This window comes from Mustela lutreola, chromosome 1, assembly GCF_030435805.1.
Source record: "Mustela lutreola isolate mMusLut2 chromosome 1, mMusLut2.pri, whole genome shotgun sequence".
Classification (NCBI taxonomy): domain Eukaryota; kingdom Metazoa; phylum Chordata; class Mammalia; order Carnivora; family Mustelidae; genus Mustela; species Mustela lutreola.
Window position 1 is genome coordinate 85,462,896 of NC_081290.1, and position 23,246 is coordinate 85,486,141.

The 23,246-nt window shown below is 33.7% G+C and overlaps 1 protein-coding gene across 2 annotated transcripts in view; it reads right to left on the reverse strand.

Moving 5' to 3' along the window:
- FAT4 (FAT atypical cadherin 4) overlaps window positions 1-23,246 on the reverse strand; it is a 180,332-nt gene that overhangs the window by 98,630 nt on the left and 58,456 nt on the right. For both annotated transcript variants that reach the window (XM_059168924.1, XM_059168929.1), the window contains one exon: window positions 3,535-3,666. In XM_059168924.1, coding sequence (XP_059024907.1) covers window positions 3,535-3,666 — 132 coding nt within the window. The remainder of the gene's footprint in view (window positions 1-3,534; window positions 3,667-23,246) is intronic.

The following is a 23,246-nucleotide window of genomic DNA, read 5'->3' on the forward strand; positions in this document are numbered from 1 at the left end:
TCAAATAAAGTTTATGCTATCCCTGTTATAAAATTTGTCAGCAATAAAAATAACTTGTCATTTTGAAATTTTCATAAGTAATCCAAATATAATTGTTAACAACAATAAATAAATATTAGTATATGAAGTTTTAGGTAAACTTTTTAGTTTCCTCAAATCTTTTTGGTAAACTAAAGCCTTAAAGTTTTGCTAGGTTATGTTAAGTGATGAGTCAAGTTATATCCATTGAATATCCAGATCATTTCCAAATAAAATGAAATATTGAAACATGTTATTGAACATAAGCTTATGTACTTTTAGCTTCCTTTTATAGGGACACTAAAGATAGTCCATGAAAGTACATGTTTCTAGAGAGACAGAGAGGAGGAAGCAGGCTCCCTGCTGAGCTTAACCCACTGAGACACCCAGGCACCCTGCCTATGAAGTCTTTAATTGTCACTGTGGTTAAATAGATAACTGAATATTGTTTCATAATGATTTATGGTCTTAAATGCCCGTAGTGACTTATGATCTTAAAGCCTTTTGATATTTTTTGACAACCTTCCTAAAAAACAAATTCTAAATGAAGTTTTTTTGACTTGAATTAACTTTGATTTTAAGAGGGTCCCTGAAACATCTCAAAACATTTGGTCTTTCTCCTTATAAAAATATTAAGTCATTAAAGATAATTAAGTTTTTTTGATATTTTAAATTATGTGGAAAACATTGCCAAATAAGAAATAATATGAAGGCATTTTTATGTTGTATAGGGATAAGTTATAAGTGTTCCAGAAATAGTGTAGAACTCCTGGAAATCTGATATGTTGTGGCACAATGTTTTCAGTCATAATTCCAGTTATTATCTTAAAATGATATGTAACATTTTACACACATTTCCTTGCAAATTGTAGTGAAATCTCATCAGATTTTTAACTGTGGCTATTTTTAAGTCTTTTGTCATTTATAGGCAGTTGTTTCATTCTGATATTTGGCAAAAATGTTTCATCTTCAAGAAGACTCATGGAAAATACTCCAAAATACAGGTTTCTGATAACTTTCAAATAAAAACAAAACAAGGGATGCCTGAGTGGCTTAGTCCATTAAGCACTGCCTTTGGCTCAGGTAATGATCCCAGGTTCCTGGGATGGAGCACTGCTCCATCAGAGTCCCTGCTCAGTGGGGAACTTGCTTCTCCCTCTCCCTCTGCCTGCTGCTCCCTCCATTTGTGCTCTCTCTCTCTGTCAAACAAATAAATAATAAATAAATAAATAAATAAATATCTTTAAACAGAACAAAACAAAACTAAATGGAGTAAGAATTTCCAGAGCTAATAAAAAAAAATGGATACAAGTAGGACAAGCATTAATTACATACGACTAACTGAACTAAGGAGGATGATTATAATTTTGTTTGACTTGTTTAAAACACTGCTGGTTTTTAATGTTTTGTTTTACCAGATGTAAGGAACTTTTTTTTTTCTTTTCTACTTTTCTATTTCTATTTGTTATGACTTATAGAAGATTGGTAAAGTATACCTTTGTAAACAAAGATAAAGCATTTGCTTTTTCTCCCTACCTGATCCCTCCAGAATTCAGAAACTATTTTTTCTGGTAATATAGCTGTTTCATGGCAATATAGTTATTTGCACAAATTCAATGAGAATCCATTCTCCTTCAACAGGACAATTGGAAATACTGGTTATATTACCAAGACTTGATTGAAATGTCATATTTGAGAAAGATCTGTGTAGATTCACATATGATCGAACAATTTTAAGGAACTAAGGTTGATTTTATGGAGCCAAAAAAGCCCCTTGGAAAAACTGACATGGAACCTTGTTTCTAAGGATTCAGCAAGGTTCTTATAACCTTAGTCAGTCACTATTTTTATTACACTTACATAAGAAATTGTAAATAATGACTTTTGTAAATAATGCAAACAAATTAGTTTTACTACAATTATCTTTTTAAAATGGGAGTAATTGTAGAAAGAATTATGTTGTACCTTTTTAGATACTAGATCCTAAATCTGTTAATTGTCTTTGATGTTTTGTTACATACCTATACATTGGACTAGATCCAGAATTCTAGCTTTCTCTAATATCTGACCACAACTCACCAAAGTAACATTTCCAATTTTCTCTCATCCCTCTGATTCGGAATTGCTAAGAACAAAGATGTCCCTTCAATTTCCTTGGCAAAGACTGTACCATGTCCTTCTCACTACTCAGATGGCAGCCAAACTCCAGGGACTTGTGGAATAATATCTCACAGTTAGAGAAAACTCCATTTGAGATCTGTTCCTGTACAAATGCTGGAAACCTCCAAGTCAAACTGACTAGAAAGAGAAGTAGCAGACATCAAGGCAGATATCTTCTTCCTAAGGTGCCAGATCAAGACTTCACACTCTAACTAAACATAAAACCCTCTCTTCTTCTCTTTCTTACCTTTACTCTGGCATTTGCCTGGAAAGATAATGCCATCATCAGTATCTCTCACACCATTGTTAAGGGAGGGAAATTTAAAAAATTAAATCATCTGATGTGTGTTGGGCTTAGCTTTATGTGGAGGGGATACTGGTGTCGGAGAAAGTTATCCTTGTTTTCATAATTACATAACATTAATTAATTCCTTTACCTAGCAAGAAGGGAAAAAAAAAAAAACAGGTAATGGGCTTTTTTTCACAGAAAAATCATAAACTGCAAATAATATAAATCGTTAGCCATTTAGAACACTGTGATTAAATAGCTAAATTTGAAATACAAATACAGAAGATAGTAATCTAAATTGTGCCCCAAATTTCACATTCACCATTAGTAAGAAATTTCTGTTTCCTTTTTAAAAGATATTTATTTGAGGTGGGGGTTTCAGGGAGAAGTAAAAGGGAACGGAGAAAGAATCTCAAGCAGACTCTGCACTGAGCACAGAGCCCAATGTGGGGCTTTATCTTAGGACCCTGAGATCATGACCTGAGCCCAAACTGCGTGAGATGCTTAACTGACTGAGACTCCCAGGCGCCCCAAGAAATTTCTGTTTATTAACAGATTTGAAAAATTATTAGCTTACCTAGATAATTTCCTTAAAATGTATAAGGCTGTTCTTAAATCATTTATTTTGTTTTACGGATATATGCAATTTAAGTGAAAAACTATAGCATAGACTTTAAAATATTTTAATTTTAAATAACCTGTTTTTTCCAAATGCAAATTAAAACAGCAATCTTTAGCTGCTATGAGAGCAAATTGGAATGATAAAGACATAAATACAAGGTTATATCTGTAGATATTTTTTATTATTTGAGAAAATAATTTGACTAAGAAACCTAAATGCAACCAGCAATTAACTGAATAAACTGCTGATCAAAGCAAAATTACCTCTCGATAATCTCTATCTTAGCCCTCTTATATCACATTTCAACAATTAACATTCTTTGGAAAAGAGCATACATACAATGCTTAACCTTGATTATTGGATCCCAAAAGTGGTCAATGTATAGTAGAAATTCAATAGATCCCTGGAATGTTAGGTTTCAAAACAAATTCAGGCTCTGAGTTACCTCATCAGCATCCATCGCTGTCAGCTGCATAATTTTAGAGCCATCTCCAATGTTCTCCTCCACGGTAAGATCCATCATGTCTGTTGGAAATACTGGCGGATTGTCATTGATATCCTGAAGTGTTATTTCAACCTACCAGGAGAGAAAGAAACAGAGGAGTGTCCCACATGCCTGCAAGGTACCAGTTAAGATGTATACCAGGATCCCACTGGCCAGCTAAGCCTTCCAAAAGGAATCAGAACCTTTATATAACATCCAAATAACAGAAAGTATCCTAAAGGAAGCTGTGAAATCTTCACAAAAACTATAAAATCCAAGTAAAAATCATTTGACTTATTGATAGTAACTGACTTTACAGGGGTGCCTTGGAGTTTATACAAGAAAAGGCCCACTGATTAACTGTTGCTTTAATCCCCAGATTTGTGCACCATGGAAGAACTGCACAGACTTAGGACCACCTGCCATTCAACCATTAAATGTCACCAGACACACAAATGAGGGGGTGTAGAATTTCTTCATGAAATGTTTACATATTAGCAATGTCTGGGAGAAATAAAGACATTCACATTTAGTTTTAAGAGACTCTCACCATTTTCCTTTTTAAAGTGAACTCCCAACTCATGGGGGAAAATACGTGCATCTTCTTTTCTTTCTAGTTCCCCTCGTATCAGGACTTCTAAATGTGACTACAGCTAAACAAATGGACTGTTTATATAGACTGCAAATATTAACAGTTTTGTTTGAAAGATCCTAGTCAGAGTTATTTGTTTGCTTCTCTGCCTCAGAAAAATTGTTTAGAAGGAAGGGTTTGTGAAGTCTAAATATGAACTTCAAACCATGTGTTTTCTCTTTTGAGTTAGGTGCTAAAAGCTGTATATCTGATGAGAAAAGGGAAGACAGCTGCTAATAAAATTGTAAGTTTCCCCAGTTGGGCCACAAAATTAAGTCATGGAGAAAAACCATCCAGCCATTTAGCTAGGATATAACTAAGACATTTTTCTCATGGGATGAAATGTTATATTTTATAGTTAAACTGTAAAAACTCCATCAGATCTCAGAGCAATGCAGACGAATATGAGGAAAGAGAAGAGAGTAAAAGAATTCTGGTTTCTTCTTTTCTGGGAGGAGGTGGAGTGGGGTTGAGGGGGAAGCAAGAGGTAGGACTGTCATAATTCTCTGACAGGGAATGGATGGGAACGATAACATAGCTAGACTAATAAGTGGATGAGCAAATGATAAAAAGAAAAACCCAGAAAACAATATATAAAATTAAGTACTAAAGAATTATGATACCTCTAATTCCACCTCTTAATAGTAGGGAAGTGTTTGATAAAAAGTTAATCTTGGTTTTAAAGGTGTGAGCACAAACCTAGGAGTTCCTTAGAACTAGGGAGAGACTTTGAGGAAAAGGATTTTATAAACCAGAATTCCAGGTCCTACAACCCAAAGTCAAACTTATAATCTCATCTCTGGAACATACTGAATGCATATGAAGTTTTCATGTAGGAGGAGCTTTGATATATATATAGATATATATTTTTTCAAAAGCTTGAAAAATATGGATTTAAGAATCAATGACCAATGGTCATCCAAAAGTATAACCATTAATGCTTTTAGAAATTAATAATTATCTTCATATTATAGATGCCTGAATTTTCATATATGTGTGCACAATCCTTAAAACACAGTAGAAAAATAAATGAAGAATAAGAGATAATGGATGGAAATACCTCATTATTCAACTCCGACATTTTAGCTTAATAGATTTTTTTCTCAATTCTAAATTGTCTTTCATCTGTAGTTTTATGATTTGGTCTAATTGGAAACCAACATGCCAACCTTGTTTATGCTCGTGTGTGTGTGTGAAAGAGAGAGAAAGATATTTTATAAGTGTATTTGTGAGAGAATGTGAATATGAATGTGTGTGTTTATCAAAGTGTATGAGTTGTGGTGTGTGTGTGCATGTGTATGTGCTTAAGAAAGAACACTAGTTGAGATAAGGGAAATCCATATTGGTACCAATTAAATATGACATCAAAGATGCATTGGGAAATAGTACCATGCACTAGAAACATGCTGGGTATTCTAGAAAGTTACCTCATTAAAAATGGTGAGTGCATGAATTGAACAAGCCCCTTCTGTATTTTAATAATTATAACAAAGTAACTAATATACTAAATGCTAGACATAGTTTTAGGTTATATGTGTGTGTACATACATACATATACATACACATACACACACTTTAAAAGTTCTCTAAAGAGCCCTATGAGGAAAATATCATTATGTTCCCAGAAGAGAAACTAGTTAACAAAAGTAAAGAGGTTAAGTAATTGCCCATTGACACAGAGCTGGAAAGTAAGTTTTCTCTACTGCCATGCAAAACTGTCTCTCATGTCTAAGTGTGTATATTCAATAAACCAACGAATCATTTGAAAAATATGTCACAACCAAATGCACATATTATTTCTGACTGGAAATCTGAATCACTTACATATGAACTAACTAGCCATACAATCGTGGGTCAGTCAATAAATCTCTCTGTCAGAATTTTTTTTTTAAGATTTTATTTATTTATTGGAGAGAGAGAGAATGAGAGAGAGAGAGAGAGAGAAAGAGAGAAAACATGAGTGGAGAAAGGTCAGCAGGAGAAGCAGACTCCCTGTTGAGCAGGGAGCCCCATGTGGGACTTGATCCCAGGACTCCCAGTATCATGACCCAAGCCAAAGGCAATCGCTCAACCAACTGAGCCACCCAAGTGCCCCTCTCTGTCAGAATTTAAGAAAAAATAGAATAATAGAAAAGAAGACTATTATATTGATTCTTAAATACAGCTCTTGAAGTCTCTGATCATGTATGCTCTATGAGATTTTGGCTAATTTCATTATTTCAGGTATAGAAATGGTTTTCCTATTTTATTTTATTTTACTTTATTTTATTCAAACATTTTATTTATCTCTTTAAGAGAGTGAGAAAGAGCATGAGCTGGGGAACAGGCAGATGGAGAGGGAGGGACAGATTCCCCGTTGAGCAGGGAGCTGGACCCCTGGCTTAATCCCAGGACCCTGGGATCATGACCTGAGCTGAAGGCAGACACTTACTTACCCAACTGTGCCAGGTGCCCCTGAGCTTTCCTATTTTATTAGAAAGAATAAATTTAGTTTAATACTAATGAGTCCAAAACTAAACATTTCTGAATGTATCTATAGTCAACCAATAATAAAAACAGATTTAGAATATTTCATCATTGCATCTGCTATATGCAAATGTTATTTTTTGGATACCCCATTGTTATTCATTTAATGTCAGGCTATCCTTTTTCCTAAAATCAGTGTCAACTTACCAATTAAAAAGTTAAGAACTTCCTATATCTTTCTTGGGGGACAGAAATATAGATATTTCTCTTAATTGCTCTGTATCTCTTTTTTATTCCACAATTCCTCAGATATCCTCAAAAACTATTTAGCATGACTTTTCTCAGTTCTCCCAATAGACCAGGGTAATGAATTATGTAGAAAAGGAGATATGAACTCCTTAGCACAGGTAGGTGTCATCCTGCAATCCCTTCACTTCTCCTGCTCCTCTGTGCCATGTTTCTACCTACCAAGAATTTCAGGAGCATGGACCCTGTTTGTGATGAGGTTCTCACTGATTCCAGTATTTATTCATTCAATATTTTAGAATCTATCACACAACAGGCATATATTAATCACTAAAACTACAGAAGAAAACAAGACAGTTCTCATCCCTTGCAGGAAAGGAATGGGGTTTGATAATAGAAATATTGTCGACATCTTGATCTCAAAAAGTTTGTCTCCCACACCATGGATAATTCTTTGAATTGCCTTACATTTTGCCCTTGCCAGTTACCACCTTCCCGATGACTCCAGAGCCTAACATGTGCTTGGCTAGCTCTTAGATCCGCTACTAACCTAAAAGTCTTATTCCATTATAATGCTTTCTTTAGACTAAGATTTGATATGAATTGTTTGCATATCATTTATCATAGGATATATGGTATCATATAAATATAAAACACAGGAGTGAAACATTAATAGTTTAGAAAAGATATCTGGAAACAAGAATTAAGACTTTGGGACGCCTGGGTGGCTCAGTTGGTTGGACGACTGCCCTGGGCTCAGGTCATGATCCTGGAGTCCCGGGATCAAGTCCCGCATCGGGCTCCCAGCTCCATGGGGAGTCTGCTTCTCTCTCTGACCTTCTCCTCTCTCACTGTCTCTCTCTCAAGTAAATAAATAAAAAAATCTTAAAAAAAAAAAAATTAAGACTTTAAAATTTTTAAAGATTTCTTTCTGTACAAATGAGATCACTTTCATAATACAGACAAGGGCTATTAGTAGTTCGTTTTAAAATTCTAAGATTTTAAAATAGTCTACAATATAGTTCCTAAGCTAAGAAATGTATATGTTGAAAAATGCATTCTTCTCTTAAAGAGACAAATCAAAAACTACTGCACAGCTAAGTTTTTAGTCCTAGCACTGCCACTCAGTGTTTTATGTTTATCTTTCAATTGTTTAGACTTGAAATAAAATAATTGCACTTAAATATTCATTTTTCAAAATTAAAATAAAATAATCATCTTTCAAAATTAAAATAAAATAAATAAAATAACACATTTTGTTCACATTTTGTCCACATTTTGAACTCCAAAACTTTCTTCACAAGTGGCTATATTTAAAATAAAAACAAAACAGAAACTGCCAACAGCTTCCATAATTTAAGTCCAGGGGGCATTTCCAAGGTATCTATTCTGAAAGTTTGTGAAAATTTACTCTTCAAGGTTAAAGAAACATTACACCATGAAGATAAGGCACTTGCACATTTATGCCACCTATCAAATATTGACCTTTGTGCTTAGGTAGTTGATGCTTCAAAAACATATGTGGTTTCACCTGCTACAATTACAAGGGCAGTTGGTAACTTTGTGGTTGACTTATTCATAACAAAACATCAGCTGCAGCTAATGGTTGAGCCATAGGTATTGTCCAATACCACCACCTCTAAAGACCTGCAGAATAATGACTTTCTTGGCTGAGACACCTGATCCTTAGGCAGTGAAACCCTGCTAAATGAATGATTATATTTAGAAACAAAAACATGATTGAGATTAAGGGGGCTAATGACCAATTAATTTAAAAACAGACTGTCTTTTGTTGGTTTAATAAAGGTAAAATTTAAATTTTAAAAATGTGGCTTTAAGTATTTTTACCAAACTTTTTATGCTGAAGGAAGAGTACTTGATATTCTGGCTGCTGAATTGTTAAATAGATATTTAAAAAGAAAAAATTTCATTATTTATAAACTGTGTAAATAGTTGCTATGAAATGAGTACAAAGCTTCTATATCAACCTTTTTCTGTAATATGTAGTCTGTCATTTTATTCTGCAGTGAATCAAGAATGATATTATATCTTGGGGATTAATTTTTAATTTTTAAGTGAATAAATCAGCATACTCAATAAGTAATCATTAATTAGCAATATCAATTATCAGATCAGTCATACATGTAGCTCTAACTATAAAACATGGCATATCACTGATTTAAATTGAAATTACAAAGGTAATATGTTATAGACAAGGTTAAGGAATTGACTACAATATCAGGGTCCATTATGAACTGATCCCCCAGTTAATAAATCAGTAATTTCATTGTGGTCATTTAATCAACCACAATTGAAAGCATGTTCTTAAATTCATAACATCTCTGCAAGCTAAATAAAGTGGTTCTTAGTGAATAAGGATGAACACATATCTAAAACATTTTTTTTTAATTCAAACCTTCTTACAAACTACATAAAATAGTTCTCAATAAATAAGAATGAAAAACAACCCATTTCTTTTTCCTTTTGGGAACTATAGAGTTTATAGTACACTAAAAGCTCAGAAATCCATATATTTGCAGGTGGATGTATTAAAATTTGAGGAGGAACATTAAATATCATCAAGTCCATCTCTTTTATTTTACACAGAATCAAAATTAAGGCATTGAAATGTCAAGTCATTTATCTAAGAAAAGCAATGGCCAGCCTCTTATCTCGAGCCCAGTGATTTTTTTCCAGAGATCTGTGTGTGGAAAGAGCCAGAGCCAGAGCTAGAGTGCAAGCTGAATATCTTAGACCAAAGCTTCTAATCTATGCATGAAGACAATGAGCTTTCAAACAAAATATGCATTTGATATCAATAAGAAAATGACTTTGAAGAAATTTAGATTTGATATCTACTCTACAAATACTATTTTATGTACAGTTTTTTTTTTCATTTTTAAGTTTTTTCTTATTCACAATAAGGGAAAATAATCTGTGAAGGTTTGCTTTAACAATGCCACTGAAAACTACTAATCATTGAGTAGGGAAGTGGTAGGAATATATAATAAGTAAGGGAACTAGATAAATTCTCTATAGATATCAATAAAAGTTACTGCTTTAAAAATGTCTAAAAATTTGTTTCTTTTTCTTAAAAGATGCAATCATAGATATTCATTTTTCAGAAATGACTAAAATCTAAATGGTTGGTGAGATAGACATGAAGTACACAAAATTTTAAAATAGTAAAAGATGCATCAAGACATACAATATGTGATTAGTTGCTTTTTTAGTGGCAAAAATACTTACATTATTGTCTTTTTACTTTTGTGAAACTGATACCCCCAAATTAAGTTTCTCAAGTAATATTATTACCTAGACCACATAAACTGTGACAGAACATTACACCAAAAATGATGCTTAGAGTTCATACATATGGTTTCCAAAGATGTGACAATCCCGTAAAGATTGCTTTTCAATACACCTCTTATTTAACTAACAGTCCCGCCAATAAAAAAAAAAAAAAAATATTTCAACAACAGAATTTTGTTGCTCTGATTTCTTCAATAAATGTGCATATTACAGGAATTCGTCAGTGAGAATCTCTTCATGTTACCAAAGATCATTTATACTGTTCAGTGAATTAGTGCCTTTTAAACTCTGAGATTTTGATTTCCATTCTTACAACTTATGTATGCCTAGCATATACTTTTTACCATAGAGAGATTTCCATTTAAAAAAAAAAAAAAAACAACCCAGGTTATTTTTGCATTTTTATCAGAAAAAAAAAAAACTTATTTGCATACGTTCAGCAAATTTAATACAGTAGATATGTTACTAGTATAAAAGAGTACATTGAGGGGTGCCTGGGTGGCTGAGTGGGTTAAGCCTCTGCCTTCGGCTCAGGTCATGATCTCAGGGTCCTGTGATGGAGCTCCACATAGGGCTCTCTGCTCGGCAGGGGGCCTGCTTCCCCGACCCCCACCTCTCTTTACCTGCCTCTCTGCCTACTTGTGATCTCTCTCTCTCTCTGTGTCAAATAAATAAATAAAATCTTTTTAAAAAAAGAGTACATTGATCATGTGTTGTGATGAGCACTGGGTGTTATACATAACTAATGAATTGTTGAACACTACATCAAAAACTAATGATGTATTATATGTTCACTAATTGAAAATAATAAAAAAAAGAAAAAATCTGCTAATCAGTTCACCTCACCTTGATTTCCTTTGCATATTAGTCCTCTTTAATGATAATACTTCTTAACAGAAAATGAAAAATTATAGAGCTGTCAATAAGAGCAATTGCTTTGGAAGGCAACATCATTCTTTTTTAGTGTATAATTCCATAAACAAAGGACCCCAAGCAATAGAATAGGCCAAAACAAAACAAAAAAAAAGTGCATTGATCAAAGTTGCCTTCTATCACAATGATATTTAGAATCAATCCAAATCCTATTGATTTCCTAGCTTTTGTTTGCCTCTCATGCCATCATGTATAAATTTTATGATATGAAATCCTATTGGATGGTAACTCAATAACTTCATACTCAAAATGATAACTTAAAAGAGCTTTAGACAAATATGTATGTTTTGTTCAGAAAATCTCCCACTTGGGAGACTGGAATGTAATCAACACACATCACTACTTCAGAAACAGCTACACAAAACACCACACAAATCATGAGTAAACCTGAAGGAATAACTAAGCTCTTTCAAATGTGCATTACCCTTAATAGGTCATTATGAGGTCACTCAAAGAGCACTTTACTACATGATGCTCTACTTTTTTTTTTTTTTAAGATTTTTAATTATTTTTATTTATTTGACAGTGATCACAAGTAGGCAGAGAGGCAGGCAGAGAGAGAGAGAGGAGGAAGCAGGCTCCCTGCTGAGTAGAGAGCCCGATGCGGGGCTCAATCCCAGATCAGGACCTGAGCTGGAGGCAGAGGCTTAACACACTGAGCCACCCAGGCACCCCCATGATGCTCTACTTTATACTGTGTATGTGCTACTGAAATTCACTGGGGGGAAAAGTTTAATCTACACTCAAAACAACTTTTATTCATCAGAGTGAAAACAAGATGCTGAGACCTACCACTTCATTTTCTGTATGCACGCTCAAGTGAGGGCTTGAAGTTGAAAGCAAATGAACCAAGCTGAAATCCCCACAATGATCAGTACAACCATCAGGCCTGGCCAGTCATTTCCTTTGACCCTGGCAAAGGAAAACTCCACCTTTCCTGCCTGAGAGGAGACTGTGCGAAGTAGAGGTCTGCCCTCAGTGCAGTGAGAGGCTTTATGCTAGGGGACAGCTTGCTGTCACCACATCGGGTGGTGTGTAAAAAGGAATATTCTGGGACTTGATATGAAATTTGAAACTCGAGCACAACATTCATTAAAGAAAAACATCATGAGAAAATAGATCAAAACCATGGCTCCAATAAATAATCGAATTTATATTTTAAATGTTTGGCAATAGTTTCACATGGTCACTGTTCAGTTCAAGTCGACTATTACAGAATTCATTTAATTCAATGAGATTGACACATTTTATGTGCTATACAAGCTTCTAACAACAAGGTTTTATTTAGTAAATCTATGCTAAAGCCTATATATACTAAGATTACATAGCAGAACTTCTAATTTAATTTCAACAGAAAGTCTGACATTCTATGTTCCTTCTCTTATTGAACTAACTATATCATTTCATTTGATAGGACATACATACATACGCTTTTTCAAAATTTCAAGTTGAGAGCTAAATTCAGTCATTAGGAAAGAGAAAATTCAACATGTATTATTATTTATGTGTTTAGTCTCTTAAGTGCTTTCATTTCTTAACAACAATAAAACACTGTATTGCCATGAAAGGTTGGTGCCAGGGTTTGCATAGTTCCTTTAATTTTGTTCTTCATTTCTTTCCCTATTTTGGGTGACCACTGGGAATTCTGCTGCCATGAGTCTGGGCGAAACATTTCACTACATCCAGAACACTTCATCATGCTGCCGAGCCAAACTCTATTATGGTTTGTGACTGACTCATATTTTAGTTATGAGAAGGCCTTAGCAAAGAACAGTTTACATTTAAAAGTCCTAAATGTCAGGAATGTAATGTTTGGACTATGTAGGTATGCAAGGTCTAATCATATTCTGTGAACAATGTTTTTAGGTAGTTACTTATTTATAATGTATAATCGATCTAATTCAAAAGAGTATGTGGTAGCTGTATTAATAGTATGCTCTCTCATCCTGATGGTATTTCTGAACTTTTGAAATGCAAATCTTCAAAGTAAAGGGAAAAATGGGACTTTGGAGAAAAGATCTATGATTCCATGTTATGAAAGCCAGGCAGGGGCTAGGTGGAACCTATTAGGGAAAACCAACAGAGCCATCACTACTATGTATGTGTAAGCGAACCAGAACTCTGGAGGACACAGGTCTGTTGCAGGCTCAGACTTTGCTGAGGTTTCAGAGATCATCAGAAATTAAATCTATGTATTTAGGTATAGTTTTTCTTTAGAATGACAAAAAAAGCTGGAAAATTATTGCATTTTACTAGAAGAGGAGCACTTCCATTATATATATATATATATATATATATATATATATATATATATATATACACTAAATTTTGTTTTATTAAATTGTTTTACAGAAAACAATTTAGTAAAGTAAACATGGTATAAAGATAATATTTAAGGAAATGACACTTAATTTGGGAATTATAATCTCTTTTTGGAATCTTAGGCTAGCAAATATTTTGTCATTTTAAACTTTATACTTTAAATTATGTGTGTATTTAGATACCTGTGTGTTTATTTCACACAAACTTGTACTTTTTCTATTCCAAATGTTCTGGAGTATGAGGAAAGAAGGAAGCATGTACATTTCAGGGTTTTTTTAGTTTAATTTTGAAAGCAAAGTAAAAATAAACATAATGAGGTTTAAAACAAAACATATTTCTCATATAAGCTACATGTATGTAACTGTGACCAATTATATTTCTCAAACAAAAGCAATTACATTAATCTCTCATCACTAGAAATCTTCCAGCAGTCAGCAGCATATGTTCCTGGGATTCTGATGCATTTCTAACTAGGAAAGAAACTGTATGAGTAACAGGCAGGCTTGGAGAGTAGCCAGAAATGACAAGAATGGCTAGAAGTGCGGACAAGACATAGTTAACTCCATTCTTGAAACAAAATGCTTTCCATAACTCGCTAAATTTGTGGTGACATAATAGAAAGCTAGTTTTGTTGTGCTTTCAATATTGTTCAAATTAGAACCAAATAAGGATTTGTTTTAAGGCAGAGGCAATCATGTGTAACCACTTCAACTTTTCCTGAAATCAATACTGGATAATTTCAGACTTTTAACAGATTCTTAAGGACGCCCAAAAGTAAATGCAGAATAAAGGATCAAGTTGAAGTATGTGTGGTTGCATACAAAACTTATGGAAATTTTTTATACTATTCTTCAAAACAAATACCCTGCAAAAGCATCCTGTAGTATACTTTTCAAAAGATGTTAATCTGAATGTGGTAAACAAATATCAAAAGGAAAACATAGTATAAAACAAACATATAAAAGTATTCTACCCTTTTATTTCTTCACTTTTCACACTTATTTTTGCCCTATAGCAAGGGATTTTATAAGATGTATAAGACTCCTACTCAGACTGCTGAAAAATAGAAAAGTAGTTTGATTTATATTAGAGTTACAAATTGTGGTAGACTGAATCACTGACCCTGATTCTTCACCCCTCTCTATAAGCAACTTTATAGCTTCTCACTAAAGGTGGGCTTTCTCTCTTTACCCCTTGGCTTTGGACTCATCCACAATGGCCAACTGTTTTGGTCAATGAGATATTTATAAATATGACACAGGTGGGCGCTTGAAATATGCTTGCTCTCTTATACATCTATTGTGGTCACTAGAACAGTATGTTTCTCCTAGTCCACTAGTATCAGAATGAAAACAACAGGTATTGAGTTGGCAAGTCTCAGCTAAGACACTTGTATGGTTTGAAGCAGAGCCTCCCAGTTGAACCGAGCTTAGATCAGCCAAAATGCACCCTACCTGCAGGTTCACAAGAACGATGTGCGTTCCTGTAGGCTTTTGAGACTTTTGTGGCTTGTTATTATGCAACATTATTGTGTCAACAGTTAACAAATACACAATTCAAAACAATGGCTACATTAATTTAATATTTTACTTAATCTTCATTTGTAAATAAGAGAGTACTATTTTTAATAGGCAAAAAGATTAAAGATTGTATATACCAATATCTATGATCTGTGATACACCTTATCATGTGTGCTAAGTTTTATTGTGTGAATCTATTAATACATTTTCCTACCTGTATAACTTCCTACTCTCACTTCACATACCATACCCCTAACTTTCAGAAGGGAAACTCAAAACAAGATGTGACCTTCAAATCTTCCCCCACCCAAACCAAAGACTGGGGGAGGAAGGTAGGACTACTTGACCCACGAGGAGCAAATTATGACTAGATTGAGTCAATCAGATTGCCTTAAGAAAGAGTAGAATGTTATGGAAGAGTAGAAAATTAAGAAAAAATGGGAAATCTATAAGAGAACAATAATGGCAGAACTGCAATTAAAGAATGTAGTCCCCATGAATATATACACTCCATCTTTAGTAGCTTTCTAGTATCCACATTAGACTTGACTACACTCTTTTTTTTTATGGGCATTAAAGAGGGCACGTGGTATGAAGAGCATTGGGTGTTACACAAAACTAATGAATCATTGAACACCACATCAAAAAATAATGATGTACTATATGTTGGCTAATTGAATTTAAATAAAAAATACACTTTTTAAATATTTTTAATTTTTTTTACATTTTTTTTAGATTTTATTTTATTTTATTTTATTTATTTATTTGACAGACAGAGATCACAAGTAGGCAAAGAGGCAGACAGAGAGAGAGAGGCGGAAGCAGGCTCCCTGCTGAGCAGAGAACACAAAACAGGGCTAGATCCCAGGACTCTGGGATCATGACCTGAGCTGAAGGCAGAGGCTTTAACCCACTGAGCCACCCTGGTACCCCCACTCTTTTTTTGTAAATGGAATTACTGTAATGTCAAAATAATCTCTCTGCTCGATTTCACCTCTGGTTAATTGCACATAAGTCTACTCTGTGGGAGAAATTTCTATTACTTGACATAAATGACATACAGTTTTGACTTATAGCCAATCTATTTTATTTTAGTTGTTCAATTGATTAGTATATTTGTTATACTTCCTTACAGATCTTAAACAACTATCTCAAATTATAAAATTAAAACCCTATTTTAGAGGGCTGTCTGGGTGGTTCAGATGGTTGGGTGTCTGCCTTTGGCTCAGGTCATGACCTTCAGGTCCTGGAATCTTCAGGTACTAGGACTGAGCCTCACATCTGGCTCCCTGCTCAGTGGGGAGCCTGCTTCCCCCCTTCCTCTGCCTCTACCCTATTCATACTCTCTCTTTCAAATAAATAAATAACATTTTTAAAAAACCCATTTTAGAGTTGTGTGGGATTATTTTTTTTACTTCAAAACTATAACAGGGATGCCTGGGTGGCTCAGTTGGTTAAGCAGCTGCCTTCAGCTCAGGTCATGATCCCAGCGTCCTGGGGTCAAGTCCCACATCAGGCTCCTTGCTCAGCAGGGAGCCTGCTTCTCTCTCTGCCTCTGCCTGCCATTCTGTCTGCCTGTGCTCGCTCTCTCTCTCTCTCTCTCTCTCTCTGACAAATAAATAAATAAAATCTTAAAAAAAAAAAACTATAACAATTTAAATTTATTTGAAACACCATTAGCTCTTCAATACATAAGAATGAATATAGTTTTTGTTTAATGGGAAATAAATATATAGCTTCTGAAAATCTTGAAATCACTGTCAAAACAAAAGATTTTTTATAGTGTACTGTGCTTTAATTATATTTAGAAATCCTTTAAATGAACTCAGAAATACTGCTTCTTTTCTAAGCTTTGATGGCAATGCTTAGTTTCCACCATAGTGTCCTTCATACAGGAGGCACTTAATATACGCTTATTCAATGACTTAAAAGCCAATATGCTCATTACCCAGATAGAAAAACCAAATAAAATCTCCATCAGAAAAGAGAACTACAGGCCAATATCCTTAAGAATGTAGATGCAAAACTCAACTGAATCCAACAATACATTATAAAAATCACTCACCATGATCAAGTGGGATTTACTCTTGGGCTGCAATGGTGATTCAGTATTCTCAAGTAAGTCAATGTTATAGGTCATATCAATAAGAGAAAGGATAAGAACCACAAGATTATTTCAGTAGAAGCAAAAACAAAAACAAAAACCCTCAACAAAGTAGGTGTAGAGAGAATATACTTCAACATAATATAGGCTATATATGAAAAACCCACAGCTAACATCATCTTTAAGGAGGAAAAACTGAGAGCTTTTCCTTTAACATCAGAAACAAGACAAGGATGTGCACTCTCTTCACTTTTACTCAACATAGTCCTGGAAGTCCTAGCCACAGCTATCAGACAACAAGAGAAAATAAAAAGGATCCAAATCAGTAAAACTTTCACTATTTGCAGATGATATAATACTATATATAGAAAATCCAAAAGACTTGACAAGAAAACTGCTAGAACTGATTAACAAATTCATGCAAGTCGCAGGAACACAATCAAGATACAGAAATTTGTTGCATTTGTCTACACCAATAATGAAGCAGCAGAAACAGAAATTAAGAAAACAATATAATTTATAATTGGACTCAAAATAATAAGATACCTAGGAATAAGCATAATCAAAAAGGTGAAAGACCTGTACTCTGAAAACTGTAAAACCCTGATAAAAGAAATTCAAGATGACACAAAGAAATGGAAAGGCATTCCATACTCATGGACTGCAAGAACAAATATTCTTAAAATGTCTGTCCAAAAAAATCTACACATTTAATCCCATCCCTATCAAAATACCAACAGTATTTTTCACAAAACTAGAACAAACAATCCTAAAATTTGTATGAATCACAAAAGACCTCAAACAGCAAAGCAATCTTGAAAAAAAAAAAAAGTAAAGCTGGAGAGATCACGATTCTGAATTTCAAGTTATATTACAGTGCTATAATAATAAAAACAGTATGGTAGTGGCACAAAAATAGACATATAAATCAACATAACAGAACAGAAAACTAGGGAATAAGTACACAACTATGTAGTAAATTAATTTTTGACAAAGCTATTAAGAATATCTAATGGGAAAAAGATAGTCTTTTCAACCAAAAGTGCTGGAAAAAGTGGACAGCAACATGAAAAAGAAAGAAACTGGACCACTGCCTTACACCATACACAAAAATAAATTCGAAATGGATTAAAGACTCCTGAAACCATAAAAATCTTAGAAGAGAACACGGCCAGTACTTTTTTGACATCAGTAGTAACAACTTTTTTCTAGATAGGTCCACTAAGGCAAGGGGAGCAAAAGCAAAAATAAATATTGGCATGACATGAAAATTAAAGCTTCTACACAATGAAGGAAATAATCAACAAACTAAAAGGCAGCCTATTAAAAAGATATTTATAAATTATATAGCCAATAAAGCATTAGTATCTAAAATATATAAAGAACTTATATATTCAACACCCAAAATCACCCCAATTAAAAAAATGGACAGAAGACATGACCAGACATTTCTCCAAAAAAGACATACATACATATGGCCAACAGACACTTGAAAAGAATTTATCAACTTAGTATTGGGGAAATGCAAATCAGAATGGGTAAAATCAGCAACACAAGAAACAATAAATGTTGACAAGGATGTGGAGAAAAAGGAACCCTCATGCACTGTTGGTAGGAATAAAAACTGGTGCAGCCCCTGTGGGAAACAGTATGGAGGGTCCTCAAAAAGTTAAAAATAGAACTACCCTATGATCTGGCAATTGCAGTAATAGGTATTTACCCAAAAAATACAAAAACACTAATTTAAAGGGATACTAGCACCTCTGTGTTTATAGCAGCATTATTTACAATAGCCAAGATATGAAAGCAGCCCAAGTGCTCATTCAATGATGAATGGATAGAGAAGATGTGCAATATATGACCCAATCTTCTCTATCCATCTATCTATATAGACATTTATATATATTTCAAATCTTAAGTATGTATCATCTCTATGTATATATATCCTCTCTCTCTCTCTATATATATATATATACACACACACACACACACACTAATACATATACATATACACATCGATGTAATATTATTCAACTATAAAAAGAATGAAATCTTGCCATTTGCAATGACATGGATGGTGCTAGAGAGTAAAATGCTAAACAAAATAAGTCAGAGAAAGACAAAAACCACATGATTTCACTCACATGTGGAATTGAAGAATTTAAGAAACAAAGCACAAAATCATAAGGAAAAGAGAGAGAGAGATAAATCAAGAAAAAGAGTCTTAATTATAGAGAACAAACTGATGGTTACCAGAGAAGGGCTAGGAGGATGGATGAAATAGGTGATGGGCTTAAGGAGTGCAGTTGTCGTGATGAGCACCAGGTAATGTTATGTAAGTAATCACTACATTGTATAACAAAAACTGATACAATACTATATGTCAACTACCTGGAATTTAAATAAAAACTAAAGAATACAAAATGTAAAAAAAAAGTAAACCCATATGCTCATTGCAGAAACATATTTTGTTGTTATATTCACAGGAGTGAAGAGAATTGTTTTGTTTTGTTTTTTAAGATTTTATTTATTTATCTGACACAGAGAAAGAGAGAGCACAAGTAGGCAGAGAGGCAGGCAGAGGGAGAGGGAGAAGTAGGCTCCCTGCCAAGCAAAGAGCTCAATGTGAGCTTGATCTCAGGACTCTGGGATCATGACCTGAGCCAAAGGCAGATGATTAACCACTGAGCCACCCCAGTGCCCCCAAAATGCAAAATTCAGAGCAAGGAAGAACCATCAACTATCACAAAAATATAAATTAATGAAAACCTAAGAATGATCTCCTGTTGACTATGAAAATAATAACTAATTAACAGAAGGGAAATTTATTAAATTTCAAGAATAAAGAAATAAACGACAAATAAAATGAAAAAGATGTTTCAGTACAGAAGGCCATTTGTCCTCTATTTTTCATTGTCAGAGCCGAGTTACCAAAGATTTTTTAATAAAATAGCAATATCAAAAGAAACTCAGTAAACTTTAAAAAATATTTAACTCTCAAGAACTCTTTAAATTGCTACAGAAATGTATTCTCCCAGTAGAATGCAAAATCATGCAAAATACAAGAAAATATCTGTATACTTATGCAAGATTTAAGACTCAAGAGTCATGAAAAAGATATGCCAATTATGAATATGTACTGACTACAGCTAACCATCTCCATGAAATATGGTTTGATTATTTTGCTTTGCCCTTCCCACTCCTGCAATCAATCTCTCTCTCTCTCTCTCTCTCTCAACCTCTCTCTTGCTCTCTAAAATAAATAAGTAAGTCATTAAAAAAAAAAAAAAGATTAAGAGTCACTTATGGTTTGTCTCCCTCCCAATTCCATCTTGTTTCATTGATTTTTCTTCTACCCACTTAAGCCCCTGGGGATAAAAATATATGTTTATAAAAAATAAAAAATTAAATGGCTGGAAAAAAAAAGAAACCAATCACAGTTTTTAAACACCTGGTAAGTATGCAAAAATTAAACTATATCTAAGTAGGGGATTCATGGAAGCCTGGTAATATAGAATTGCAAGCACTTCAATCTGTCAAAATAAGGAAGGCAAAAGAAATATGGCAGTTCTCTTGTCTAGACTAACAGAATTCTCACAGTCTTCATATGTTAATAAAAGCTACAGGAAATCTATCCCTTTCCTCTAGTGATTGTATTTATATATTACAGCTTGTGATTATTTGTTCAGTTAATCAGAGAATAGTTTCTTATGAGAGAATAGGTCAGTTTTAGTAGTCATTACTAATGTTTTTACTAATATTAAAGAGTGATTAATCATTGTCAAAGTGATTTTATTGACAATATTTTTGTATATTCTATATATTATATCTGAAAAAACATTGGGAAAATTTTCACATAAAATTTCCCTTAAACTACCGCAAACATTTATACATTACATTGTACAGATCTTTCTTTTCAAAAGTATTTTCTGAAGAAAACCTCAATGTAGACAATTGTGACAAAAATGACCTGGCTTTTGTAGGTTAACACTATCACTTAATTGTCTTAATAGCGTTCGAAACAACCAAAGTTTATCTCTTTTAATTTATGTCTTTTTAATAATTACCTTCACCCACTTAATTTCCCTAAGAATTCAATTCCATGAAACATGGGAAGTACAAATTAGAAATTTAGTTCTTTAAAATATATTAAATAAGTTCAAAATTTGAAGAGAAAGATTAAATACATATAACTTATTTACTAGAAAATAGGGACATTTCTTTAGGAGTTCTATAATCTATTACTTTCAGTATATGTCTACAATTTCTTTCAGGTTTTCTGCTTGAGTAAACTGTTTATTAAACGAACCAACAACATATAACTTACACTCCCTTGCCCACTAGAGAGAATAATTGTGTCAATAAATGAACAAGGTTTTCTCTACTTTTAATAAGTATTTTTAAAACATCTAACTTTTTTTGTTTTTGTTTTTGCTAAAGTTATACTAAAATCAAGGAAAATGTCCTAAGTTTGCTTTGGTTTGTGAGGACTTGCCAACATTTCTTACTCTATTTATCCAAACACTTGTCACCTTTTCTAAGCCTCAACTTGTTCATATATATAATGGGGCTCCCAGATGCAAAATGAATAACATTTTGTATGATATCAGGTAAATATAACATAATAATAAAAATAAGTTTTGTATACTTGTAGTGCAGGTGACTGTACGTCTAAGTAATTACTTAGTCAAATGAAAAGCATATACAATAATCATACATTAAAACTTTTCTTATACAATTTTTTAATCAGTTAAAAGTAGTAATTAAATATTTTCTTAAAATGCTTTTATGGGAAGCATCAAAGTCAAGAAAATCTTTTGAGGGGCGCCCAGGTGGCTCAGTGGGTTAAAGCCTCTGCTTTTGGCTCGGGTCCTGTGGGATTGAGCCCTATATCAGGCTCTCTGCTCAGAGGGAAGCCTGCTTCCTCCTCCTCCTCTCTCTCTGCCTGCCTCTCTGCCTACTTGTGATCTCTGTCTGTCAAATAAATAAAATCTTTAAAAAAGAAAGAAAGAAAGAAAGAAAATCTTTTGAGCCAAGTTACAAAAGATAGCTACTGGGTAATGAAAACTACCAAACCCAGAGTAGAGATCTAAAAAAGAGCTTAGTTCCTCCAGGCACAATAGTTTTTAACTACACATTTCCAGGCCCAAACATCAGATAACCCAGCTCATTAGGGCAATCAAGTAGGTTGCCAAGGCCTGAACAGATATATAAAGAATGGTCATTCAGTGATTTTAACATGAGGGTAATGTCCACCGCAACTACAGGTGAAACAGGGAAGTAAATAAATTCTTCAAGTTTTTTTGCCTTCTCTGTAGTGATGATTACCTCAACAAAGCATGTACATGTGCAATGATTTAGCTGCTTGGGTCCTGGCATCAAGTCCCACTTTGAGCTCCTCCCTCGGCAGGGAGCCTATTTCTCTCTCAGCCTGCTGTGCTCTCTCTGACAAATAAATAAATAAAATATTTAATAATAATAATAATAATTTAGCTGCTTCGCAAATGTGTTACGCCACTCAATCTTAAGACAAAAGAGGTTGCCACAGAAAACATTTTTGCTGTACCTTCAATATAGAATAACCAAGAAGGGACATAAAATAGTGATCAAACTTTCTTTTCATTGGTTTTATGAATTGCTAAATCACAAAGACCCATAGGAAAATTCCAAACGTTTCCACTGAATGTCATGATACTGCCTTTCTCAAGTGATAATCTGTTAAAACAACAAGAAAAATTCCAAAGTGTTAATTCATTTTGCTTTGGAGATGCCAAGATGTATCTGTAAATTTAAGTCCTACATAAAATTATTCGAGATATATAAGGGACTAATGTCAGACTTGACAACTTATCTCATGCTAACAAGCCTACATTGTTTTTCCAGGTGTTAATACTACAAATAAACATGTTCTTTTAATCATTTATTTGCATGCTTCTGGGAATCTATATCTGAATACATAATCATTCCTTGTGTTTCTACAAGTGATTCCATCTGAGTTTAGCTAGGATTATCTGCCTCCTTCTGTTATATACACCCTTATAGTCATTAAGCGATTCATTCAGCAAATGTTGATAGAATGCCAGCACTGCACACTTTTCTGGGATAGATGCTCTGGACAAGCAAAGAGAAAATAAGGATC